Source organism: Empidonax traillii, unplaced genomic scaffold, assembly GCF_003031625.1.
Source record: "Empidonax traillii isolate 1590-97213 ecotype Southwest subspecies unplaced genomic scaffold, ASM303162v1 scaffold419:size1009643, whole genome shotgun sequence".
NCBI classification, from domain to species: domain Eukaryota; kingdom Metazoa; phylum Chordata; class Aves; order Passeriformes; family Tyrannidae; genus Empidonax; species Empidonax traillii.
Genome location: NW_020955612.1, coordinates 782,317 through 809,716, shown reverse-complemented (window position 1 = coordinate 809,716; position 27,400 = coordinate 782,317). Strand labels below are relative to the sequence as shown.

The 27,400-nt window shown below is 46.4% G+C and overlaps 1 protein-coding gene across 1 annotated transcript in view; it reads right to left on the bottom strand.

Moving 5' to 3' along the window:
- Positions 1–618: 618 nt before the first annotated feature.
- The window catches only part of XPR1 (xenotropic and polytropic retrovirus receptor 1), a 105,482-nt gene continuing 78,700 nt past the window's right edge, over positions 619–27,400 (bottom strand). Inside the window, exons 6-15 of the mRNA XM_027894172.1 lie at positions 26,790–26,873; positions 26,199–26,280; positions 22,559–22,746; positions 22,137–22,316; positions 17,752–17,917; positions 16,025–16,216; positions 3,933–4,099; positions 3,538–3,677; positions 2,584–2,805; positions 619–965 (exon numbers count right to left, since the gene is read on the bottom strand). Coding sequence (XP_027749973.1) covers positions 905–965; positions 2,584–2,805; positions 3,538–3,677; positions 3,933–4,099; positions 16,025–16,216; positions 17,752–17,917; positions 22,137–22,316; positions 22,559–22,746; positions 26,199–26,280; positions 26,790–26,873 — 1,482 coding nt within the window. The 3' untranslated portion in view covers positions 619–904. The remainder of the gene's footprint in view (positions 966–2,583; positions 2,806–3,537; positions 3,678–3,932; positions 4,100–16,024; positions 16,217–17,751; positions 17,918–22,136; positions 22,317–22,558; positions 22,747–26,198; positions 26,281–26,789; positions 26,874–27,400) is intronic.

The following is a 27,400-nucleotide window of genomic DNA, read 5'->3' as shown; positions in this document are numbered from 1 at the left end:
AGAGACATGCCCAGATGCAGTAGCAGCAACTAAAAAAAAAAAAAAAATCAGAAAGAGAAACTTTGGTTTAAAATAAAATTGAAAAGAAAGAAAGAGAGAGAGAAGGTACACACAGGTGCGAGTTGTCTCACGAGAGGGGTATTTGCAGGGTATCACCCCACGACCCTGGAGATGGAGATCTACATTCCCCAATTTGTTTTACCGTTACAACCTTCATTGCACAGGACTCAAAGTCACTCTCATATGATTGTTAAGTTTCATAAATAATGTGAAAACTATATGCAACAGATACATCGTATTTCCAAAAAAATTATATAAGAAAAGTTACATCAAATTAAAAAGTAGCTTCATGAATGAAGATACTGCTCTAAGTGCACTTTCCCTGCAAGTGCAGCCAGTGCCTCAGCGCTGGATATGAAGGAAAAAAAAAAAAAACCACATAAAAAAAAAAACCCAACAAAAAAATCAGATTTAAAAACTTAAGTCCGGTTTCAACCAGTCAAAACCGGACCAAGCAGAAACTGAGTGTGCTCTCGGCACTGTCCCATGAGGGAGTTCCTACGATGCTTCGTTATCCAGATAAGGTTTGTATGTCCTTGTTGAGACTGTAAACAATCCTTCTTTCCTGAACTGTCCTCTTTATTGGCAAAACAAAGTAAAATATTTTATTTTTTTTGTTTGTTTGTTTGTTTAAAATAGAACATTAAAATTAACCCAGAAGAAAAGAAACGAAACACAATGAGCTTGTTGGAGTCCATAGGATCTGGTCTGGAAGAGCTCGGAAAACGTGTTCAGTGTTTTCTCCTGTTTTTCAGCTGGAACTGTACCAGAGATTCGGGTTACTTGGGGAAGAGGGGAACAGAATGAGAAAACAAAGGATGCGGAATAAGAGAACGTGGCCATCTCATGTGTTGACTTCGTTTGCTAGGTCCTCTATCAACACCTTCGTGTCAGAAGCCTTGGACCTGGAAAAAACAAATGGAAAACTCTCACTGGGGAGAAGAAATGCCCCGTTACGACACACAGGCAGTAAACCCACAGTGCACTTGGGGGAAAACGGGAAAAACTAAAAGTCTTTCTTATGCAGAGAGGGGATAAACAAGCTACTGGAACTGTTCCACACCCTCCCACTCCCACTGGGAATAACAGAGCCTTAAAAAGACGCCCCAGCTGTCCCTCAGCATCCTCCTCCTGTGGCGCTGCTCATGCCACACCACGCCGGCCACCCTGTGCCCACGGCCAGTGTCACCTGCCAGGCTGTGACACCCCATGGCCAGGGACACCGTGGCACTGCTGGGGGTGGAGCATCCATCCGGCCCTCCCCACAAAACTCCACCAAACCCTTGCAGCAGAGATCCTGCTTGATCTGCCACCGGGCTGCTCAAAAGAGCAGCAAATTCTTTTTGGGATATGTCACTCACATCTCCATTCGCCCTGTGTCAGAGGGGTAAACGGGAATGGTTATAGGGAATCTGACCAGGCTTTGGCCCACATCCCTTCTGCATAAAGCTTTTCAGTCTCTAGCAGGCTATTGGTCCCATCTGTGTACTTTAAGCCAACACAGATATGAGCCAAGCACAGCCCAAGGGCTGTGGTTGAGGCCAGAGCACACCCTTCTGACAGTCACAGCCTCCTCCTCCTCCTCTTCCCACCCCTCCCATGCAGCGCCGCGCAGAGAGATTGCACAACACTCCTGAGCCGCTGTGCTTCAGCATTCCCCAGGAGCCCCAGCTTGTTCCCTGGCCAATGGGCAGGGCTCTGCAGCTGTGCAGCGGGGGCAGGAGGGACACTGGAGCCACCCTATGATGCTCAGAGTACTGACACTGCAGGGAAGACAGGCAGCCAACACCTTCAGGAGAAGCATTCGGGGTGGGAAGAAAAAAATGTAAGGGATTAGGTTTGAGAGAGGAAGGAGCCTGAAATCTCACGTGAACGTTAACTGAAGGATAACTGGAGTCTTATAGGATTGCAGAATGGTTTGGGTGGAAAAAGACCTGAAAGATCATCTCCTTTCAAACCCCCTGCCATAGGCAGAGATGCCACTCACTAGATCAGGTTGCTCAGGCTCCATCCAACCTGGCCTTGGACACTTCCAGCTTCGCTGGGCAACCTGTGCCAGGGCCTCACCATACTCACAGGGAGGAATTTCTTCTAAATATCTAATCTAAACCTGCCCTTAGTCAGTTTAAAACCACTGCCCCTTGTCCTGTCATTATCTGCCTGTATAAAAATTCCCTCTCCCTCCTCTTCATAAGCCCCCAAAACGGTCAGCCGAGAAGAAGAGAGAACCTCTCTTGTAGCTTTGCATTTTTAACCTCTGGCAACTCCTACAGGCTATTTTTGCCGAAGGAGAATCTCGTAAAAAGGGAACTCCCTTTTCCAGTACTTTTTACCAGAAGCCCAAGATAACGTAAAGGATGGATCAATTCCCCGGCAGAGGCACATCTGTTTACTCGTGGGACCTGTTCTCCTTTTTTGTTTTGGCTGAGATCTTTGCCTGACCCTCAGTCCCTAAGTGGTCCCGAGGCATTAAAAGAGCAACGCCAAGACGTGGTTTTGCTGCCCTAGGGAGGCAGAACGTACTGTGAAGCCAGACGAGGCCTGCGCAAGGACACGCTCAGGCTGCGCTTCCACTGCTTGTTCTTGCGGCGGTTCCGAACTCCATCTTCCTGGTCCATCATCTGATCCAAGAGCGTCAGGTCGTCGGCGTTGAGCGGCGCCACGGAGATGTCCCTCACGGCACGGAACTCACCACAGTTGTTCAGGTGCTCGTTTTCCAGACGGAAGAAGTTCCACACAAACCGCCTGGATGGAGAAGAAGAGAAAACTGTCGACCGAGTTCCGCTTTTATAGGCATTTCCTGCGTTTGGCAAAGCACCAGGATACCACTGACTCTTCTCATGGATCAAAGTGCCTCTGGGAATAGGCTGGGAGCAGGGAAAAACAACCAGTGACTAACAGCAGCACCTGCTACATCTTCCCATCATTCCTTGTCCTAACGATGACAGCATGGATAGCTAAAGACAACCTCCAGCATCTGCCTGAGGGAGGGTCAGCTTCTTCTCAGGAAGCTGGGGGGGTGTGTGGGGGGGTCCACCTAGAGCACAAGTGTGCAAAGAGCCCTGGGAACCTTGCAGGATCCAAACGGATGACGCGGAACCCGAAGTAGCATTTGGAAAAATGCAGCAGAGATTTGAAAATTGGAAACTCGGGAATCGAGTGAAATTCCAACTGGAAATTTCATCTGGAAATTTTGAGGAGAAATGTGGTAAAAACTAACCCCCCAAGATTATGTCAAGGTTCAGAACAAACTGCAAGCACAGGTGAAGGACACAGCCCCAAGCTGTGGCAGAGCCCTCTACATCTTTCTTCACTCAGCACCCCGTTTGGATTAAATATTCTCGCTGGACCTAGTTTTCCATTTCAAAGTCTGGTATATTCCACGCCCAAGGATCAAGGCACTTTTTCCCCCTCCTGCTCATGGTTACACAGTAAAAATGCAAGAGAGAAACGAAGAGTTGAGTCCAGCAGCCTTACCGGAACACCTCGAGCGGGGCAAATACAGTAGAAATGATGTCGCCAGCGTAGGGAAAGATTTGCATGGAAGTGAGGGAGATCTGGATGGTCCATGCAAAACGCAGGATGACATCTTCTACAATGGCACAATAGTAGTATGCCTGGGGAAAAGACAGGAACAGGACAGCTCATCAGACACGTTCTGCACGGAAGAGACCTCTTCAGGAAGCTACAGAATTTGTTGCTCGGCCTTTAGCAAGTTGAGCAGAAATGTTCTGTTTTCAAACAAATCAACTCTACTGCTGGAAAATCCCAGCCCGTAGCACGCAGCGGCCAACTGCAACATTCTCTAAACTCGGCAGGTTTGGCTAAAATATGAAAAGCTTTCCTAGTGTAAGAGCAGGCTGCATACGCACTTTCTGTGGGTAGACAATTCCTTCTCGGAGAAAGGTGTTTTCACCAGCATTTTTGTCAAAGAGACCCCAGTCCATCTTCAGGTCCCAAATGAGCGTATAGCACGAGCTGATGAAATAGAAGATAATCCACAGGTAGAAGAACACTTGGGTGTCGCTGTGGTTTTTAGCTGGAAAAGAGAAGAACAACACACTCCTGTAGAACTGAAAGAAGATTGCTTCCTAAACCAGCTACAAACTGAGCAGTGGAAATCACACCCCTTTTATCCAAGCTCTGGGAAAACCCAAGGAGCTAATCCCAACCAAACCAAAAACCTTACCAGGACCTACTTTATATTGTTATTTAAATTCCACTTTCATCTCGTTCAACGTTTCGCGCTCGGGATTGAAATGTATAGTAATATTTGGAACAGGCTCCCCAGGGCAGTGATCACAGCCCCAAGGTTCCCAGAGCTCAGGGAGCGTTTGGACAACGCTCTTGGGCACACGGTGGGATTCCTGGGGTGTCCTGTGCAGGACCATGAGTTGGACACGATGATCCTTGTGGGTCTCTTCCAACTCAGGATATTCCAAGATCTCGCACTTGTGGCAGAGCTGCCATTCTGGCTCTGAACAGCAGGTGGAAGCTGAGCACCACATTTCGCAAAGGATACAGCAATGAGGCAATGCTCAGTCAGGAGGGTTTGGTAAGAAAACACTTGAGTTTGTATAAACATAAACAACTGTGAATTAGTGCATTAAATGCCTGGAAGAGCACGGGCAGTACAGGAATTACTATTGGCCGTTTCAGAGGTTGTGGTGGCAAGGGAAAATAAACAAGAAGCAGAAATACATTCACAACTATGTATAAATCCTGAGGCAGGCTCTGACTTTTAAATACCCACATAGGGCTCCTCTTTGGAAACGGGACTGTGAGCCCACCATCTGCTCACCTCAGATATGTTTTTTCAACCAAGTTGTTTCCCATTTCCCCCCTGAAAAGGTTATCCTGCTTTCAGTTCAGCTACATTTCCCTACATCAGTTGGCTGGGGAAAAACAAAACAGATCTGATAATTCTGTTTGCTTTCAGAAAGATGGCTCATAAAATTCACGCAAACAAAACACATTGTGATGCTTTGGAAGGCTGAGACACATTGCATCTCATTGCTAGCAGGAGTCTCCTCCTTTGGCAACTGCCCATTCACTGATTCCCTCTAACAAATCAAATAACACATAAAAAGCACAATGTTTTCAGTCCAAACCCGATGCCACAGCAGGTGACAGCACTGTTTTCCATATACGTGTCTTTAAAACAACAGAATCTCCGACGCTGATCACCGAGAGAGCAACAGGGCAATTTGCCCTCCCCTTCCCTTTGTGTTTCTAACAATTGCAATCCAAATGTAACGCAGCAATCCGATGAAATTAATGGAGGTGAAAATGAGAGGCATAGTGTAAGAGCACGTTCCTCCCATTACCCCTTTCAGGCTTCCTGGACACGATGTGCAGGATATATAGGTCAAACACACACGCTCCTTCTCCACTCAAAACACACCCCCTAAAGCAAACCCATTAACGGCGCTTATGCAGCAAAGCCTGTTCTGCACCGACGCTGCACATCGGCGGAGGGGAAGGACACAGGATCGCCGCAGGTCTCAGGTTTAACCAGCCTCCCCGCTCCTGGGCAAGGCTGGGAGCCTTGGGGCAGTGCCCCACGTCCTCGGCTGTGCCCAGGGACAGGTCCAGCACCGCATCCCTCCCGCTGCAGAGCCATGACGTCACCGGGAGCAGCGCACAAGTCCTGCGGAACACGGGCTCGGATGCCCAGGTACGTTAACGCTGCTGCCTGGAAACCATCTCCCCAGCTATTTTTAAAGTGCCGCTGCCCACAGAAGGGGAGACAGGTGAGGTTTTTGGAGCTTAGCAATGAGGGCTGTGCTGCGAAGTTTCGTTTCTCCCCCATCAGCTTCTCCAAAGCCTCCACTACATTATTTCAGGAAGAAAAGGCAGATGCTGACATTCGGTGACTCAGAGACACTAAGCCTGTTCTTTCCAGTATTATTTTTAGCTCATTAGATCTCCATGTTTAGTTCCCACTACCAGATCCTAAAGGATAATTCAGAGGCAGTTAATGGGTGGTATGTGCTTTCTTAACACCTAAAATGCCCCAAAGCATCCTGAGAAGCTGCAATGCTTCCTAACACCTGAGTCTTGCAGGTTAGTTACATGTTTGTATTTGGTTTGGTGGGGTTTTTTCCCCTTAATTCAAACAAACTGAGTCTTACTCCACACCCACAGAGCAGTCATGGAGAAGGCAGTGCAGCCAGTCCCATCCATCACCATGCCCTCAGCCACATCCCTGGTGATGAGCCATGCCCTGCAGATGCAGGGAGAGGAGCAGGGGAGCGGCACTGCTGGGTGTTCCTTCAGAGTTCTGCGGTCTGGCCCCTGACTATCATCTCAAACTATGTAAGGGGCCAACAAAACTGTATCCTAAGTCGGCAATTACATGGGAAGAGGGGACTTCAAAGGATCTTGCTGCTTAAACCTAAATCGTGGAATGGGTCAGGTTGGAAAGGACCACAGTGGGTCACCTGGTCCAACCTCCCTCCCTCCCCAGGGCACATGGCACAGGTTCTTGCATGCAACTACAGAAAGGTGAACTGGGAAGAAAAAGGCCCAATTGAGAAATTTTATGGCATCAACCTCACCAATCTCTAAAGGATGTGTGCATGCTTTCAGTTAGGTTACCCCAGTCTCAGCTCCCTCTCCCTGCTTCTGGCTCTGCACCAGCCTTTTCAGTGGCACCTGGGGTCACGCTGCGGCCCCTTGCTCCTGCTTTCTCTCTCACCAACCCACTCTGCAATGCATTCAGTTCCTGAAAAAAAAAATTCATCAAAAACCCCAAATCACTCCCTAGTAAAATGCTCTAATCAGAACCAGCCTATTGTCTTCAGCCCCTGCCTCCAAGTCCCTTCCTTTAATTGCTATCCTCCTTTTCCTCCTGCCTGCAGTTCAGTTTGATACCTTCCTTCCTTCCTTCTGTCCTCATTGGTATTCAGCTGGTGTACAGAAATATGTTACTGCTCCAGGCAAGCAATTATAGCTTGGTCTCTGCTGGCTGGTCCTAGCAGCCCTCTTCACTGCTGCTCAGGGGAGAGAAAATCAAGGCATTCATATTCTGCCCAGAGGCTCCATCAACTCCTGGCCTGCCGGTTTTCCAGAAGCAATACAGAGCTCTGCATATGTATGATGATGTCAGGGCCTATTTAAGCAGGAACTGTTTCATCCTGTGTTTTTTTCTTTGTTTAATGATGTGCTAGAAAACACCAAAAAACCACGAGAGAAGGAGATTCTCAGGATGAGAGAAGCGCTCTGGACACCTGGCAGATCTCAGCCTTTCCAAGAAAGAAAAAAGAGCAAGTTTTCAACATTCCATGGACTGCAGCAACCTTTTGGCAGCACCACTGCCAGTCCAGCCGAGAGGGGCACAAAGGACCTTCCTACTTGATGCTCCAAAGGGCACCACCACGGAGCAGCTTCCTGTGCTACAGTTATTCAAAGCAGCACGAGCACAAAACCTCAGTGCACGAAGCTGCAGGTGCAGCTCTAAACCTGAGGATGGGCTGATTTCAATGTTCACACTACCATGCCTGCAACTGGTGTTCAGTTATGTCAGAGGCTCTTTGAGTCCACAGTGCCCTGCTGTCTCCACTTGCCCCAAGGCCAGTGGGAAGCAGCGAACCAAGGGAGCTGTTTGCAGCCTTCACCATGATGTTTCCATTAGCATCCTCAGTTTACCCTATAAAAAGCTATTCCAGCGGAAACTGCACAAATACACCTGCAAATTGCTCCAGAAGGTCAACTAGATAAATAATGGATGGCTTCCACCTTTGAACTGAAGCTGTGAATGGCCACAGTCCCAGAAAACAGCCAAAGGCGCTTGCAGCAGCAGAATTTACTGCCTGAAAAAACTGCTGATAGACAATATCTTGGATCCCCAAACCAGCCCCAGGGACCACAGTATCTGACTGGCATTCTGAGGTAATACTGCTCTGTAGGAATTACTGCCCCTTCGAAACACAGGCAAGAGAAAAGGCTGCTTTCCATCAAAGGGAGACTGCAAACGTTATCCTGAACGCTCTTAATATTGACTTTACTTCCAAAGAATACTGTCTGTTTACCCTGCTGAATTATTCCCAAGAATGTAAACACCATAGAGTATTCAACACAGCAAAAATCAATGCCATGTATTATTGAAGGGCTGGATAAGAGCACAATGGCCCTCGATAAGCATTCCTGGTGTGTCAGCCTTCGTGGCTGGCCGTGGTCTGTGCTGATGGGGAAGGCTGTGTGATAAAAGCTGTAGGAAGCCGGAGGTTATCAGGGAACACAGCCAGGTAAGCCTTGATAGGTATCAGGCAACACCGACCCAGCCACTGCAGCTCTGCCAGCTAAAAACCTCTTGGTCCAGACAAGCCAAGTTCAGCCCCACCTGCAGATTTAAGCAGAAGCAAAGCACAAATAGATACATTTACAGCGTGCGAGGCAAGACACCCGAGCACCGAGCCAGCCTGGGGATGATGTGTGCCCATTAACTCCATCCCAGCACACCGCAGGAGCGAGGTGACAGCCAGAAGTGACTTATCTACATAATACCTGCCATCAGAGTGACACCCCAAAGCATTTGTCTAACACCTCACTGCTCCCAGCGCAGCATTAGAGCTCCCTCAGTAATTAGATGTCTTAATGAGGGGTGAGCAGCAGCGCTGCCTTTCTGCCCAGCCAGCACGTCCCACCGTTTAACGCTGATCAATGGCAGGGCCAGGACGTGACAGTGGACTTAATGCAGTAAAAAGGCAAATAATCCATGGGAGCACATGGAGGACTTGCCACCGCGTGCTGACGGGCTTTGCCAAGTCCTGTTTTGCAGGAAGAACCTCCCATTGGATTGTGCAAACCCCTGCGATTGCCTCCAGGCACAATTTAAAGCAAGGCAGCAAAACACAGCACAGCGAAGAACTGTCAGGAGGCAACATCTCATTTCTTCTTCGTTTGTAGAGCAGGGAAATCCCCAAATCATGTTTGGACTAAAAATCCTCTGCAGGTTTGTAGGACAATACAACTGTGTCTAATTTCAAGACGTGGCAGCAAACTCACGGCTTTTACCTCACAAACAGACAAGAGTGACTTAATTTCAAACAGGAGGAAGTATTATCAGTTCATGGCTGACATCTGAGCTGATTCTTCTTCTGGTGGCTTGTCTAGCATTTGAGAAGTGTTCTCAGGGGATTTTTAATCACTACCTTGAGAAGGATGTGGTTTCCAATATAAGCATTTGCCCACAGTCTCACTAATAAGAATGTTTGGATTCACAATCAGAAATTGATAGCTTTGTAATCAGGACCCTCAATGTACAATTTAGGGATTGGGACACAATGTCATCTGCTACCTCTATAGTGCTTTGAGGTCCAACAGCAGAGTCTTTCAAAATCTAATAGCAACCAAAAAACCACTAAAACAAAATAAATTGTTGTAGGATTGCATATCCTGCATTTCTGCAGCACCACAGAACTCCAGACCTTGTCCAGATCTGACAGGAAGATCGCTTGTAATGCAGTCAGTTGCTTTTCTTAAAATGTTCCATTAAAAAAAAAGGTCAGGCTTCCCCTCTTAAGTGCCTGTGAAATGAAGTATCAGTAGGTCACTCTTTTTACTTACACCTCATTCATTAACGTTCCCATTTCCCCAGCCACCTTTAACACCAGAGTGTAATAAGGGATACAATGATATGCTTCCAGCGGTTTCCAAATCCCAGCTATTAAGCCCCATCTCCTGTCAGCTGCAATCCTAAGAAGCAAACCCACAGATCACGCAGCCATGGGGTGCCAAGGTCGCCTCTCCCCCAACAGCACCACCGATGTCCTGCTTGACATCTGCAAACCTGCAAAGCACCAGCAAGATTTCCCAGCGGGATTTTATGCCTCATTTGTGCAGGGTGTGGTGGCAGTTCCCGAAATCCCTCCAAACTCCCTTTCCCAGGCTGCCCACGGAGCAGACGTTGCTGTCTCTTCTCTCCTTCCCCGCTCGCTGGCACCTCCACCCCAGCCAGGCCGGTCCTGCCACAGAACTTCCCGGGGTGCTCCTCACTCTTCCCAGCTCCAACCCAAAGCAACATCACCGGGATGGGTGTTTAAGCAACCAGAGGAGTTAACAAGCTAGCCTGGAGAAACCAGGGTGCCACGGAGCCCCACGTCAAAGCCAAAGCCGGGAGGAGGTCAGAGGCCAGGATGGAAATGTTTGCCCACGGCAATGCCTCCCAATTCCTCACTAATGACACCGCTGCTGCTCTGCCGGAAAGGATCAGAAAGACTGGCTAATGAACACAACTCATTACCGAAGGCCTCCTGGGCACGGGATGACAGGGGTTTCAGACAAAAATTCATCCTAGCTCACAGCAATGTGACAGACGTTGCATGTTTTGGCTCCAAACAATCATCCTGATGGAGTTGCCAGTGTGCTGTGCTAAGGGAAGCTGTGGGAAAGCGGAGAGTATTAAGAAAGAAGCCAGTTAATCCCATTACAAAGTTTGTTTTACTTCAAGAGGTCAATCCAAGCACTCTATAAGGCTCTCGTGACACCTAAATCAAAACGCTGACAGCTCTTTCAGCACCGAGAAGGAGGGGGAGAGATGGGAGGTCTTGTACCGGCACAGAACAGGGGGAACAGGATCTCACAAATGCTACTTGTGAGCTACTTCATTCCTTGTGTTTTTTTTTTTTTTAGTGTTTTTGTAATTCTTTAAAAAAGAAATTCTACGTGTCCACTTATTTTGCCTTGCCCCACTCCCTAGAAATGAAATTATCTCAGTTGAGGCACTATACACCGTTGCACCGATGTCTTATTGGTGTCTGACAAAAGCAACTTTACTCCCACTTCTCACATCACCTCGTTCCCTCCTGCTGTAGCCATGTAGGATCAGAGTGAATTATTGTCCCACCTACCAGCAAACTCACTCCACAGGGTCGCAACCTGCAGGTTCTAACGTGGCATTGACAAGGGCTGAGTGACACAACCACCGCCCAGTGCTCCCGCTGGCAGGGCTGAGGTGCAGCCCGGCACCTCCTGCAGCTCCCAGTGCCACAGCTGGATGTCACCCCAGCCTCTCCCTGTTCCTGCTGTGCACCACCATCCTTCCCCTGAAGTCACAGCCTTTCCCAGGGCTCCGTGTGGGGACAGACCGTGGGAGAACCAGCGATGCGTCCAGCGTGACATGGGCTATGCCAGCCGGTGTCACCACTGGCAGCAGCTGAAGCCACCGTGATTAATGAGCAGTGGGAGCAGTTCCGAGCCCTGGGCATCTCCCACTGCATTTTCCAGTAAAGCAGCACATTTCCCATTCTTCCTCTGGTCAGACCTGGTCGAACCTCCCTATTGGTAAGGGACAGTCCAACACCTTCCTCCAAAAGCCTATTAATCGCAGGGTGGCTCTTGCCTTGACACTTCATGTCTCTATTCCTTTGCAAAGAGAGGAATTCCACCATTTTCTCTCAGGCTGGCTTTCAAAAACATAAATTAGACATCCCTCCAGAGAAGCCTGTTTCTGAAGTGATGGTGAGAGCACAGACAGAAGCACCACTCTTCAGAGACAGCCCTATTTAGTTAACTTCAGTATTTTTAATTACTGCCAATTTCCTGGGCTGTTTAATGAGAAAGTGTGTGGCAGTTCCATTATCTTAAACTGACCTAAGGCTCTCCAGGGCATCCCCCAAGCCAATGACAGCTAGTGTTCAGCAGGCTCATTTGGAATGCCTGGAAAAGGCGTGGGGGCAGGATGGAAGAAGAGACACTTACTCAAGTTTCCAGGCCACATAGATTAACTTGGAATCATTTGGAGGTTAAGAAATAGCAGGATACTACTCAAACCACAAGGATTTCATTGAATAAAGCTGTGTAAATCAACTGACAATGTCCATAAACCATTAGGAGGATAAAATCCCACATAGCCAGGTCCAAATAAGCAGTGAAAACAAGGTTTGTTATTCCAGGTATGTCAGTGTGCCTTATTAAATGCAAGTACACTTTATACGAGAGGGATCCCTATGGATTTCCATCTCTGGGGCTCTCAAGATATAAGAAGGACATGGACCTGTTGGAGCAAGTCCAGATGAGGCCATTAAGATGCTCTGAGGGCTGGAACAGCTCTGCAATGGAGACAGGCTGAGAGAATAGGGATTGGGATTGTTCAGTCTGGAGAGGAGAAGGTTCCAGGGAGACCTCAGAGTCCTTCCAGTGCCTAAAGGGGCTCCAAGAGAGCTGGAGAGGGACTATGGACAAGGACCTGGAGCGATAGGAAAAGGGTGAATGGTTTCCCACTGACAGAGGGCAGGGTTAGATGGGATATTGGGAATAAATTCTTCCCTGTGAGGGTGGGCAGGCCCTGGCACAGGTTGCCCAGAGAAGCTGTGGCTGCCCCTGGATCCCTGGAAGTGTCCAAGACCAGGCTGGATGGGGCTCTAAACAACCTGGTCTAGTGGAAGGTGTCCTTGCCTATGGCAGGGGGTTGGACCAAGATGTTCTTTAAGGTCCCCTCCAACCCACACCACTGTAGGATTCTAAGAATGCTGTGATAAACTGGAGTCCAGTGGGAGCTGCTTTACTGGTACATCGGTCACAGAAAGCACATCTGCTTTTGGCAGAATGAAAACACTGCAAAAAGTAGTTGTGTGTCAAAACAACACTGCACTCGGGGTAAATATTCTGCTGCAGGCTTGGGCTTAGTAATTTGTTTCCCCAGCACCACTTAGGCTTCTGTAGACATTAAGTAAGGCAATATAATACCCTGTTGGCTGGCTCTGGGGAAAGCTACTCAGCACTGCCAGGGAACTTAATGCCAGCACTGAACTCCTTAGTGCAAAGAAAGGGTGGGAAAGAGGTGGGGACAGACAGAGGCTTCTGGAGTGGCCAGGGACTGGGTCTCCCAGTTGCCAGGTAGCTTAGAGTTACAGCTACGCCTCGTTTGCCTGAGCAAACTTACCCCACGGGACTATATTTACAGAGCACGGCCTTTGCTTCCCATTCCTTTGGGCGGTATAAAAATACTGAGAATTCTTCCTCTGGGAGCTCAGCAACAGTTGTCCTTGTGTTGTTGCTGTCGTCCCTGAAACGCGGTTGTGTCTGTGAGCTGTGGCAGAATCAGCGCTTGTCTACGCAACCACTGCCTGCGCCAGGCTTATGTTCTGGGGCAGCTACTTCCACTTCACTAATCCCAGTGATATCTGAATATCAAAATGAGAGCTTGGAGTTACCCCCCCCCTGTAAAACTAGTCTAGTGCCAGGACAACAGGATTGCAATTTTTTGGGGGAGGGAAAACCTAGTGGAATTTACTTTGGTATCTTAGCGGTCTGACATCCCAGCTGCAATTACAAGAGAAAATTGCATCCTGCATCTAAATGCAAGGGAAGAAAAGCAAAGAAATGGCTTCTCTGAGGGAAGAAAGAATCAGAATTATGCACTGCCTGAGCAACATGAATTATTAAACAGGGATATTCTGGGGAAACAGATACTTGTCAAGAGCCCACAGTACATGGTGTTACTGGGGGGGATCCTTCTCCACAGGAGGTTTGGAGAACGGAGTACCACGTGTGATTAGAAGCTGCATAAACATCACTTAAATGTAATAAAGTGGCATTTGTACATTTGTTTAGCTCAAGTTGTTTTCCAGCAGCAAGCACAGGAAAACACAGCACAAGCACGCTGCCAGCGCACTCCGTATGAATTAGGTGGTTTTCCACACCAACAAAGCCTCCCAGACACACAGTCCATCTTCTCACTGCTGGCAGGCACAAGTTAAAACCTACAGACCAGCTACAAATTATCCAGTGTTCAAATGAAGGGGGGAAGATGAGACTTCTCAGAGGGCTGTGACGTCCCCAGGCCTCCCAAGTGGAGAACAGGCACTGGTGTACATTTACCTGACCTCCCAAGGAAAGGCCACTGATTACCCCCCTTGTCCTGGCAGCCAAAAGCTGTCATGCCAGAGGTATAAGTCATAGGCTGCCAAGCATAGGCATGGAAGACCGTTTAAATAAAACTCTCGATACCACAGCAATGTACAAGTTCATTACATACTGTTATTTAGAGCAGGTCTAGGGAGCAAGGATCTTCACGAATTCGACACGCTTGTTTTGGGCAGCGCTTTCTTACAGCACATAGCTCCCCCCAACAGATGTTTTGTAGGTAAGAGATGAGTGTTTGCTGTCTTTGGGCAGACACAGAGAAGGTGTGGGCGAGCAGCACGTCTATTTTCAACAGTAGCATCACAACAACTTGATGAGAGGCCATCTGATTCCAAGTTCAAAAAGAGCTGGGAATCTATGTAAAGCACATAGATAAAATTGGATTCTTAACAGGTACAGCACATTAGAAAGTGCATTTATGGCAGGATGGGAATGGGTCTGCAGGGCTGAGGGACGTGACAAGGTCTTTAGGCAGCCCTCTGAGAAGTCCAGGCACGGTGACATTTATAAATCAGTGCTAACGTGCAATTTACAAAGGCCACAAAGCTTCCAAATTTTTTTTTTGCGTGTAGCAACTATGTGCTATTGACTCCCACTGACAAACTGGACAGACAAAGGCTGGGAGTCACGGACATCTCACAGCAACTGGAACAAGTCCCAGGCCTGGCTCGAAAACACCTCATTACAGCCCTGCCAGGCTCAGAGAGGGGACACCAGTTGTGTATGGCAGCAACCAGAACAGGGGGCAGCACCACTGGCACAGATACAAACCTCAAGGGCAGTAGAAGGAGGTAAAATTCTTCAACGGGACATTTTGACAGATGCTGGTTTTCCTCTTGGTTCCAAACCTACCCCAACCTTTCCCACTGAAGGCTCTGCCAGAGTGTCCTCCCGGGAAGGAGGAGCATTAGTCAGACTCCCCAAAGCCGCACTGTGATTAGAAGATACAAGCAGTGACTACACAGCCAGGCAATCTGTACGTGTCTCATTCCAGGGTTTGGCAGTGGTGACTAACTGGACTGCAGGGCTGCAGAATGTCACTGAGCAAACAAGTTAAAAGAGGAACAAGCTCCAGGGACACGGCAGCGGGGAGGAGATGCACAGAAGATGCTCCGATGCCAGCTTTCCACGTACCCTGGGACAGAGAGCACCCAACTCCCAGCCTTCAGCCAGCCTGAGCCACTGCACTTCTCTGCCATTAAAATGCAAGGCCTGACAAACATCATCAGTGTGACTTCAGGCCTGGCTACGTCAAAACAGACGCTTCTTGGCCATGGAAAGGTTTCTCATAACCCTGTCAAGCCCTCCAAGAAACCAGCACGTTAACTAGAATTATGCCTTGAACACTTCTCCCTGCCTTACCACAATAATATTCCAGGGGAGGTAATTGCTCATGACTGTGTGTAGTTGCTAATTTCTGGAGATACAGAAGGCATATAAGAATACAGCTTTTAGGACTTCAGAACAATGAAAGGCAGGGCGACTGCCTGAAGTGCAGAAGCTAAAAGCTTTTTCCTCCAGAACAAGAAGAGAATCGAGTAATTGTCGTTTCCAGGGAGATGAGGAACTTCAGGGATCAGAACTCAATCTGCAGTTAAATGGATTGGAAACAACTCCTTACCAGCTGCAGAAAAAACATGGACAGAATCACACAGGGAAATCCAGGGAGAGCGTTTTCCTGGCACTGTGCACATGCCTCCACATTTCAGAATGGATGGATCGATTATTTAGATGCTCCAGGTCAGCCGTTCATGAATATTTCCTGTGTTATCCCCTTTCCTCATACATCTCCCTCCCATTCACCTCCCTTCACAGCAAACTCTGACAGGTATTTCAGTTTCCCCCTTCATGGAGAGAGAAACCTGAAAATTCTCTCCCACGCTCCATAAGTGCAATTCTAAGCAGACCAGGGATGTGAAAAACACCTAAAATAAGACCTTAAAACACTCTCTACAAGCAAGGCATGGTCTGTACCTCTCCACAGAGGCGTTTCACAGGTGCCAAACCACAACAGGAGGCCAGATTCTTAGCTTCTCTCAGGTTAAAAAAAAGCAAACCCCAAGAGCTGCAAAGGATTCTCCAGCATCCCTGATACCTTTGTGAGTGCTGTAGAGGGCTGCAAATGTCACCACGAAGAAGGTGGTGGAATATTTTCCAGCGTTAACCAGATGAAAGGCCCGTTTGTTATCACGGTAACGGCGCAGGCACTGGATGAATCGCAACCAAGCAGGGATGCACTGGACGACTGCTCTGACTCCGTAGGAGTAGCTGTTACAAATCTGATTATCTGCAAATAAAAAGAACCAAAACAACAAAAAAAACCGAGTTAAAACCCTAAAGACAAAAAGTAAGTTTAAGTAACACATCCAGATCATCACCTAACTCTCTCGCTGCTGCTAATATAACTAACATGCAAGAATTTCAGAAATAACCTATTTTTAAAAGTGTTCATGCTGTTGGCAGTACTGCGAACGATCAAATTAAGGATGGAATTACAAAAGGCTTTCCGACACTGGATTTTTGTGCATAAATGGGAGAGCACTTAGAAACTCTGCAGGACACTTCTAAGAGGCTACTTTGCCCAAGATGTCCTTGACCCATTTTCCTTGTACGTTGTAATAGGAAAAAACATATTTCAGTATGGGATCGAGTTTGGGGTTTTTTGCTTTGCTTTTTAAAAAGCAAACCCCAGCCTGGCTTCAAAAACTGAGATGGGAAGCAACTACACACCATGTCATTCTGTCACCCCCGTGATGTTTGAAAGCCTTTTTTTGGCTGAGGAAGTGACCAGGAAACTCCCAGCTCTCCCTGGAACCCCCCAAGGAGTCCATATTCTTCTGCTGTCTCACTCTGCACGTAAACCAAACACCCCCCTGACTCGCAATCATTTGTTTCTTATTCACACAAACGGAGACAAGTTATTAGTTGATATTTATCTCAAAGCACTGAGCTGTCATTCCACTGCTTGCATTGGAAGAGGACAAACTGCTAGGCACTCAGTCGCTTAATGAACTTCATTTTTATTTTTAATAAGTAAATATTTAGCTACTTGCAACGCTGTCTTAGAGGGAGGGGAAAGATGAGACAGATTGGAAGAACGAAGTGAACACTGATGCTTATTGAAGCACACAGCAAATTTTCAGCAAGCGTCAAAACCATCAGACAACACAGTTTGCCAGCAGTCACTGCTTAAAACGGAAAGACAACAGCCCAATCCACAAGAAGACAGGTACTGTTTTGCCACTGGGAAAGCCAGAGTCAGAATTTATATTCCAGCTCTGTGGCCCTTCTGGCTAGAAAGAAGGGAAGGCAGAGCATGGTCAACACTGACATCACAATATCAACTCAAATTGGATATAGGGTGGCACTAAGGAGATTCTTCCATCCTCTCTTGCTTCAGGGAAGTGCGATGGAGCGTGTAAGAACCAGGCCACAGCACAGAAAATTGTGTTTAACAGGCTCAGGCAACTTGTTTTCACACTGAGCAACAGGAAGAGGGGAAAGGCAAATATAGGGTTAAACTACAATGAAATAAAACAACAATGCTAGGAAAATGGATTTCTCTTTCGAATCAGTGGCGCCGTGTCTAAGTTCTTGATGAATATACACATCAGGCCAAATGAACACAGACGTGAAATTCCATTTCTCTGGATGGAAGAAAGGGAGAACGTCTCTAATGCCGTGTTTACAAGAAATGCCTATTAATTCAATTTCCTATATCACTTGTAGCCCTCTTCAAAACAGATAACTATGAAGTTGCCTTGCTCAGTGTCTTTCGGGTCATTTTGACCGTGTTCACATGGGCCATCAGCATTACTCTACCTGTATCTGCCAGAAGTCCAGCATTGTCCTCCCACTGAACCTCAAAGCTGTAGAAGCAGATCATGTATTCCAAATCCATGAGAATCACGACCAGGCTGTTGAGCTGATCAGCCAGCCAGAAATCTGCGAAGCCTACCTTGTGGAAGGGAGCAGTGAACACTCGAAACTGTCAAGGAAAAAAAAAAAAACAACCAAGAATAATTCATGGCTGTGTCAAAGGCATCTAAATGCAGCAGCAGGGCATCATGGCACTGAACAAATATGGAAACAACAGAAATGCTTCAAGATTTATTGCTGACCTTTCACTTCAGCTGACAAAAAAGGATAACAACCTCCTCACTTTTAGCACAAAGAACATTCCTGCTTTCCTCCTCCTGTACGCATATATTCTGCGTCTCCCGCTTTTTTGGTTTTTACTGGCAGAACAGCCCAGTCTCCTCCAACCAAGCTCATTCCCAGAAACTCCCAGTCTCCATGTAAGAGCTCTATACGGCTCCATTTCTCCTGTCACTCCTCATTTTGACCAGCTCTTTCTTTCAGGCACTTACCACATCTATTGACATCTTCCACACTTACCTTCTCCCTCACACTTAATGTCCATTGGATTTAGAACCTCAGCATGGCCACTAGTGTGACCGTGCCTCGGTTTTGTAAACTCACCAGTCATTCTTTGGTGTTAGAAGTTGTAAAAGTGAGGATTGTTACTGGATCTGCCAATGCCTCCAGCAGAGAAAGAGTTAAAGAAAAGGCAGAGGAAATCCTATTGACTGGCAGTTGGACTCCCCCCCCAATACCAAGCCCACTTTCCCTCTAAGCCTTAACAGCAGTTTTGCTCCTTCCAAACCAGACAGTTTTCATGCTCCATTACCTTTGATTACAACTCTCCCTACCCGGTTAGTTATAGTTACTAATGGCCAATTTCTCACAGAGACGGCACCAGCACCATCCGGTCATTCCGAGATTTATGAACCTTTAAATTAATGAAAGCACAGGCTAACACTGATCTTTTATGTCGCTCTCCTTATTAACCTAAAGGGTGCACAGCTCCAGAAACCCAGGAAAGGACTGAAACGTTCCCATCAGCCTGTAACGCAAATTTAAGGCTCTGCTCCTAAATTTCAAAGCCAAATGGGAGACTAAGAGGTAGCAGCATAAAGAATATATGGATCTTGACCCAGAAAGCACAGTGCTCGTGTTGGATGGCACCTATTCCCAAGGCTCAGACAGGGCCAGCCATTAGGGACGACTGTCTTTGAAAGCACCCAGCTGCAGAACAGCTTCTGCAGAGGTCACAGACCTCACCAGCCTTCCTTTGCAAAAGGCCCTTCCTCCCTTTTCCCATCACTCCCTGATACTCTCTTTATCTGTTCATCATAGACCCCGAACAAAGACTAGCTAAACAAAGGAAATGTGAAAACAGCTTTACAGACAGATCTCCCTGGGGGAGGGAAAAAAAAAAAAAAAAAGGAAAAATAATAAAATCCTTTTTAATTTAGGGAGAGGCACTTCAGCACTGCCAGAGAACAGTGCAAAACTTTTAAGAGAGTAGAAGCTTTTCACCTAAAGGTTATGGCAGAGCAGGAGTCAACAGATACGTCCACGACATATCTGGCATTGGCATCTTGGGTTAACTATCCTTCTGAGCTGCCATTTGAACCCTCTTAATGTCAGGTACCAGGCACTGTGGCTTCTGGATGCTGTCCAGGCACAGATGCTTCTGGATGCTGTGATTCTTGCAGCTGGAGCTGCAGCCCAACTTCTGCAGTGCTGGCAGTGGAGGTACCACAGGTACCTCCACACTTCCCAGCTCAGGAGTGTCTGCAACATCCTCCAGAGAAGAATCACTTTTTAAAACACCAGAACTGAGCTGAACCTCAGTTTCAACAATCAGCTGCAATCCTGTATCAACAGTTCCACAACCTGAGCACAGACTTCCCTGGTGCTGATCGCTGCACTTTGAATCAGTGCTGAGATGGCAGATATTTGAGCTGGAGCTGAACACTTCCTAGATTTTCACCTCTCGCAGAGAGGCTCCCTGCACTTGTGTCACCGCTCAGCTCCCTGCAGAGAGCGTGGGCATGTGGACACTGTGCCATTCCCTGTGGTCGGATCCAATTCCTCCTGGCAAGCTGCTCTCCTCAGCCCACACAAGGGCACTCATGGGCTTCTCACCCAGCAGCAAAGAGACAAAAGATCGCTCACCTAAACGTGTAGGTGAGAAAGAAGAGCCTGGGATGGGAATTAGACTCGTTGTGGGTTAAATAACTTTTTTCACTCAGAACAGATTCAATTACGATGTAACTCACCATCCCTCAGGGATTAGCACAAGAGATCCCACTCAGGAGCAACAGCAGGCTCTGATGTTGATCACAGTAAGCCTCCTAAATCCACCAGGAAACGCTACAACACAGTAAAGTATGACCCTGACTCGGTTTTAGAAAAATTGAAGGTGCCGGTAATGCTCTGCCACACCTGATATATCAGACTTCGTTTTGGCTGGGAATGAAACATATGAAGAATGTGAAGAAAAATGCTCACTAAACGAAAATTTGCGTGAGCAGCACAGTTCCCACACTTGCATTATTTAAACCTCCTTTCACCCAGAGAGCTGCTGGCAACTGTGTGGAGAAAAAAAATACACCCAGCAGCCAATAAGAGCTGCTCTTTAGGTGCTTTGTCTGGTCTCTTTTTTCCCCCCTTCCTCCTTCCAGGTAACACACACAAGTACTGTGTTCATTTCCCACTATTAAGGTGATCTTGCATTTTGATGAAGCTTTTTTTTTCACCCCAAGAGACCTTGGGATGAATTGGTCTCTGCATACTCAAAGGTATTCAGTGAACCTTATGGGTTCCCTTCCAACTCGAGATATTCTATGACTCAGAGAATCTATTGACAGATATATCTGTATCAATCTGAGACACTAGTTTACAATGGTATGAAGTGACAGAACAAGGGAGAACGGCTTCAAACTGAAGTAGAGGTGGTTTAGATTAGCTATTAGGAAGAAGTTCTTCCCAGTGAGAGTGGGGAGGCCCTGGCACAGGATGCCCAGGAGGGTTGTGGATGCCCCATCCCTGGATGCTTGAGGCCAGGTTAGAGCAACCTGGTCTAGAGAAAGGTGTCCCTGCTCATGGCAGTGGTGTTAGAACAAGAAGATCTTTAAGGCCCCTTCCAACCTAGGCCATTCTATGATTCTACAGCTCTATCACAGAGTGCAGCACAGTCTGGAGATCGCTGGAACAGAGCAGGTGCTGCAAACTGCCTACACAGCTCTGAGAATCTCACCCTGGTAAGGTATTAAGGTAAATTAGCACAGATATTACTCATGTGGTTAAAGCAATTCCAGTGCTTCCCCTCACACCAGGGGACAGCAATCAGACTAATGAGGCTTGGGACTAAAGGTACATCCATGAGGGATGGCTGAATGCTGGAACACAAAAAAGGAAAAGCTAAAATAGTGGTAAGCCAGCAAATCAAATAACAGAGGTTAATTCACTGCGTGTGTACCTGCACACACAGCCTCAAAGCACGACTCTGCATTTCATCTTTGCCATGTTCTAGATAAAGTTAATTGTTTTAATTGGCATTAAAACAATTCTATGAAGAACACCAGCCAGCCAAACCCTTTTCTGCCCAAAGTTCTCAGAGCAGCTCCAGGAAGAATAAGGTATCAGGGGAACCAACTTGATTAAAATCAACTTAAAAGGACGTACAGGGTGGGGATGAACATCTGAAACAACCATTTGGGAAGAAACTGATGAGTCATCCAACAAGTCTGAAAACTTCTTTCAGAGCTCCCACTTGTAACTGGAACACTGAGGCAGCACATGTATTTACATTCAATTTACCAGACTTATCTGAAAAATAAGACCTGGGTCTAAAATAAAGACTTTAACACCACAAACAGATTTGCTGAAAAAAACCCCACCCACGAACATAATTGTACAAGCAGTAGCCTTTGCAAAGGTTGCCTCTCCATCAGTGAACCCTCTCTGCCAGCTGGGGCTGAGGAGCACCCATTCAGCCTTGCCTTAGAGCACAGGAGCCCTAATCAAACTGTTTTTTTCACTGCATTAGGGAACAAACAAGTCAAGAACGTCTCTACATGTGCAAAAGTCTGTATACAGCTATCTACAGGAAGATTAACACAATGAGACTGGCACAGAAAGCAGAAGATGCTTCTGTAAATCCATCCTCAAAAACTATTTGCAGCCAACACCTGATCAGGTCTGCTCCGTAAAAACACAGTGGTATAACCATCCCAGCATTCCTCTTCACTGAAAATTAATGATACCTCTATATACTTCACAGCTACTGCTCAGCCACAGTTTGTTTTTTGTTTTTTGGGTTTTTTTAATTATTTAAAGAAGGTTTAGAGACTTACCAATAGTTTGAGCAGCCAAAATCGGGACTTGTAATATAAGGTTTTGGTAGGGTTGATGAGAAAAAGCAACATGAAGCCGTACAAGATGAGTGGATTCACCTGCATAGGGATGTAGGTGAATTTACCATATATACATGCCAGCAGGCTCAGGCACCACAAAACGCCCAGGAAACCAGCAATCTACAGGGAAAAAAAAGCAAAACAAAACAAACCACACAGATACCTCATGAAAATACAGTTCTGAAACCTACAATGAAGTCTCATTATAAGAAAAGGGAGAGCAGTGCTCAATCCTGTAATCTAATCAGACTTCAGCAACTTCCTCTTCTAATTGTATTAGAGCTCCTTGCCAGGAAACGGCGCAGGGTTTATCCTTCTGATATGCTGCACAGCTCAGCCACTCTCACAATCCCTCTGTTTACCTCGAAGAGATGTTGATGGGACAAGTTGCTGCGGGGATTGAGTTCGAAGATGAGGACGTGATTGACTCCAGCCTGTCTCCAGCCATAGGTGTTGATACCCAGGAGAAAGAGGAATTCTATCAGGAGAAAGCCACCTCGATAGATTCTCACCAGTGGCCACACATTTGGTCCATCTATAAAAGCCACACCTGGCAAAGACAAAAAAAGGAAGGACCTTAGGGATAAGCAGAAGGCACGTCACATTGTGTGCTCCACAGCTTTGGACTGGTTCTCACAGGAGAGAAAACAGAGTACACTTGTATAAAACTGCATATTGCAGCAAGTCAGCGAATTTAGGAGTATCCTGGGGAAAGTTCCCTCTCCAGTTGGTGTAAGAGAATCATGAGCAGCGTCCCTGCCTCACATTACAGGCACAAGCATCAGCACCAGCATAAATCTGACTATATGCACTTAAATATTCTGGTTTAATAGAACTGAAATCCCAACAGACAAATACACAAAACACTTCGCCTCCCCACAAAACCAAGAAGCACCATTTATGGCATTTAAAAAAGACGCTAATCTGCGCCTAATCACGGAACTCAATACAAACAAAGCAGTGCGATACATATTCATAGCCAGCCATACAACACTCAGCCGCACCCAAACAGAAATCCCAGCCTAAGGCAGCACTGCTGGAAAGCCTGTTGCTTCCTTTGTTCGGTCTTAAGGGGTTTGGAAGCGAATCTGCTTCATTTCAGAAAGCAAACGGCCTCGTACAGCAGCAACTTTATCCAGCACAAGTCTCTTTGCAAAGTACTGTCCCCGAGTTGCCGATACAGGTTATGAGAAATAATACAGTTATTCGAATCCTCAGTCTTTTTCAGTGAGAGTTTCTCAGCCACATATTTTCTTAAGAGGGCTAAAAAGAAGAACATAAACTTTTACAGAGTTCAGGTTGAGCATTTTTTCCCCCCCGAGTTCTTCAAACTCTTTTTCAGAGACAGCATATCCATAAGGAATTTCACGTGTTCAGCATCTGTACTTTAGACTATATAAATTAGGGAGAAAAAATTGTGAAAGGAACAAAGGCTCAAGAACTGTTGCTTTAAATTTGAAACTTATAGAAACCATTGGATTCAGACAAAGCAGAATCGAATTTTGGACAGAAATTACATGCCCCCAAAAGAAGGTGAAAGAAATGAGTCTTAAATGTGGGGTTGCAAAAGCAGCTTTCCAAATTTCAATCTGGAAACCAAGGGAGGTCACAGAATCATAGAATAGGCAAGGTTGGAAGGGACCACAGTGGGCCATCTGGTCAAAACTCCAAACAGGACAGAGTTGCCTGAAAAATCCTGACTAAGAAGTGACCAGACAGATACAGACAGATAAAGACAGATATAAGGAGAACACACCAACAGGATAGACCTGCTGTGTGCTAATTCAGACAGAACACCCAGACAAAGGTTTATCCTGAGGTGAACAGGGTTCAGTATGACAGTACAGCATATGACTTCCATAGCTAATGCCCACTAATCTTATTTCTGGCCTCTCAGGGTGGTAGAGGACCATAACTGCAGTGTGGAACAGCAGCTGGAGAAAAAGCAGACCCTGAGGAGTACAAGCTGCTGAGAGACCAACCCGCAGAAGTTATGAGTATTTCTGTATATTCTTTCATCTGATACTAAGACATTGTCTAGTTCGGTTTCCACAGTGTAAAGGCTTGATCTGATTCCCTTTTCACTTTTCCAAACTGAACGCTTTTCTTCCTAACAGTTGAACAGTTTGAGTGGAGACCCTCAAGGACCCCACTTGCAGGGAAGTGCCCGAAGGTGTCCAAGGTCTCCAGCTGTGGTGACCCAACCCAGGGCTCTGCACTGCAGCCCCAAGGCAAAGAGTTTGTCCCTTCCTATACTCTCTGCACTTAAATCCAACACAAGTGAAGTCACCTCCTGTTGTTGGCTGGGATGTGACACTCAACCAGCTCATCCCTTCAGCCGGCACAGGCTCTGGTTGAGGTGCTCAGAGAGGAAAACACCTCTGGCGACAAGTTCAACAGCATCATAGCCTAATTCTCTAGCAAGAGCAGGGCACTGCTGCAGCAAAGGACTTGAGAGTTTGCATAAAAACTTACAGGCTTCTGGTTACTAAAACAAATGCTCATTTCCATGAACCTCAATTACACACTAGTTTGGCACCTAGAAAAGCCCATACAGAAACAGTGAGGCCTCAAAATTTGTCCTCTTTAGGGTGACTCCCTCCTGGGATCCACCTGCAGCATTCGCAGCCTTTAACAGATGCCAAGTTCTGAATTCATCACTGTGAAATGTCGCTGCTCGAGCTTTCAAACCAGGCAACACAGCAGTGGGTCACTAATAGAAGCCGTGCTCTGATGCTGTTTCACAGAATCTACACATAGAACACTAAAATCCTATCTTAGCTGATCAAATCATAAAAATAATTCGGCAAAAGCAGCTGAGAGGTTAACAAAGTGTAAGCCAGTTAAAAGCAAACACTTTGCAGTCAGAATCCAGGTTTTGTCCCGTATCTGCAGTAATGCAGAGCTATCAGATCATGCCTGCTGATACAACACACCGGGTTAGTAACACCTGCTTTACAGATATAATCATTTTTGTGAATTCCTTCTCACAACTGTGGCACCCTTTTTATTCTTAACAAAGAAAGCAAACACAACTGGCTTCGATCATATTTGCATCTCACAGAGAGGTGAAACATTTAAGTAACGGAAACGATGAATAAAGAACAGCTTCTACACATTAAACAGCCCCTTCATGTAGATGGGTCAACTTTTTGTCTCTACCACTGGAAGACCAAATGGAAAGCACTGCAAACAGCTCCTCAAACAGAGGCCTTTTATCCCAAGAGATGGCTGGATCCAATTACAGAAACATCCGATTAAAAATTCTTTTAAGTCAAAAACACAGACGTGGGCTTTCCCTAATGCAAGAGCTCGTAAGTTGATTTGTTAAGCCTTTTCCTTTGTACTGCTTAAGCAAGTTACAACACCGCAGAAATCACACACACAATTAGCAAAGCCGCTTGTGATTAAGCACTGTGTCTGGATCTACAGTACTAATGTGGCTCTTGCTCTAATCAGAGGACAAACTCAGAAGGCACAGAGCAGAATAAGGCCAAGACCTGAGGTACGCAACAATTTATTGCAGCTTTTAAACAGTCTTGCCAGCATCTGCCAACAAGAAAAATTCAATTCATTCCATTAATAGGCATCAGGCATTGAAATCCTGGGAATTTCCAGATGAAAATGTCCCGAGTGCCATGTGCTCACGTGGCTCTGTGTCTGCTCTTGTTCTCTGTAGGGAGTCAGTGCCATGCAAAATTTAAGTTCTACAAGCACCTGTCTCAAGGTGGGCGAGGGCTGTGTGTTTATGGCAGGGAACAAACATCTGTCTTTTCACTCAGAATATCCCTCAAAGAATAAGGAGAACACACCGTAGCATGTACAAAATCCACATACATAACATGAGATAATCCACGACCTGCTACTGAGCGGAACTAATAATTTACACCAGAGCGATCCAGCTCTGATTTAACCCAGAACACCCTGAACTGCTCAGTTCAGGTCCAGGCCCTCATTGATTGATGAGAGTCCTTCCAAACCAAGGTATGGCAGGATACCCACCTGAAAGTATGACGGTGACATTCAGTGCAATGAACAACCCGCAGAACAATCCAACCCTGAATGTAGTCCAGGCTGGCACAGGCTGTGAACAAAGCAGTGGCAGAATCAACACGGGGTAAACAGGTTATCAGCAAACTCAGATTAGTTTGCAGACTAAATTTAAAATCAGAAATACAATGCCCTGGTCCCTGATTGCCCTCTTGCTCTTGAAGTGAGGGGTTTTTTTAAACTGAAAATGCTGTATAATGTTCTTGCTGTGTTGAAACTGAGCTTGGGCATCTCAATGCCCTTTGAAAAATATTCCAGACCACACAAACATATATTATTATATATAAAGCATATGTTATTATTAGCACAAATTTCCTTTCACTGTTTCTCATCCCTTCATTACCTTGTCTGCATGCATTAGGAATAATAACCTATTTCCAAACCTTCCGGAACTAAAGCAGATTATGTGACCGTGCTGCCCTCACTGGGTGCATGAGCACGCTCACATCAATTACTTTCACTACTTTGTTGAGATGTTGAGTCTAATTTGGCACCTTGACAAGCTGGAGAAGCAGCTTTGTTCCACAGCCCCATCTCTCTCACCTGAGCTGCTCCTAAGGGTGGAACACGCAAACGTTTCATTGCCTTCTGTCTGTCTCCATCTTCCAACTCATTGGTCACCACTTCCTAAGGAGATAAAAAATACACACCACTGAAGTTCATTTGAATGATGAGCGTGTGGTAATGCATTAAAACAAAAAATAATGGTTGGTTTCCATGTTTCATGTGAACCCTAGTCCTGTACTCCTTTAATACAGAGTAACAAAGACAGGAAAAGCTCACTCTGCTGCACCAAGTTCCTCCACAACACAAGCTAACACAGCACTAACTTTTTCAAGGGAAGAGTTACCAGCTGAAGAGAACATACCCAAATTTATGTAAGAAGTGCCTGAAATCCGTGGCACTTCAAAATCCATTATCAGTTATCTTGGTGGTAAATACAAGCTATACAGAGGGCAAAACATTATAGTAATTATAGAACCACAGAACAGTTTGGGTTGGAAAGGACCTGAGAGATCATCCAGTTCTGCAACGGGCAGGGGGACACCTTCCACTAGACCTGGTTGCTCAGAGCCCCGTGCAACCAGGCCTTGAACACTTCCAGAAACCAGCAGTGAACAAAACCCTGTGGTTTTCTAGTTACCAGAGGAGCA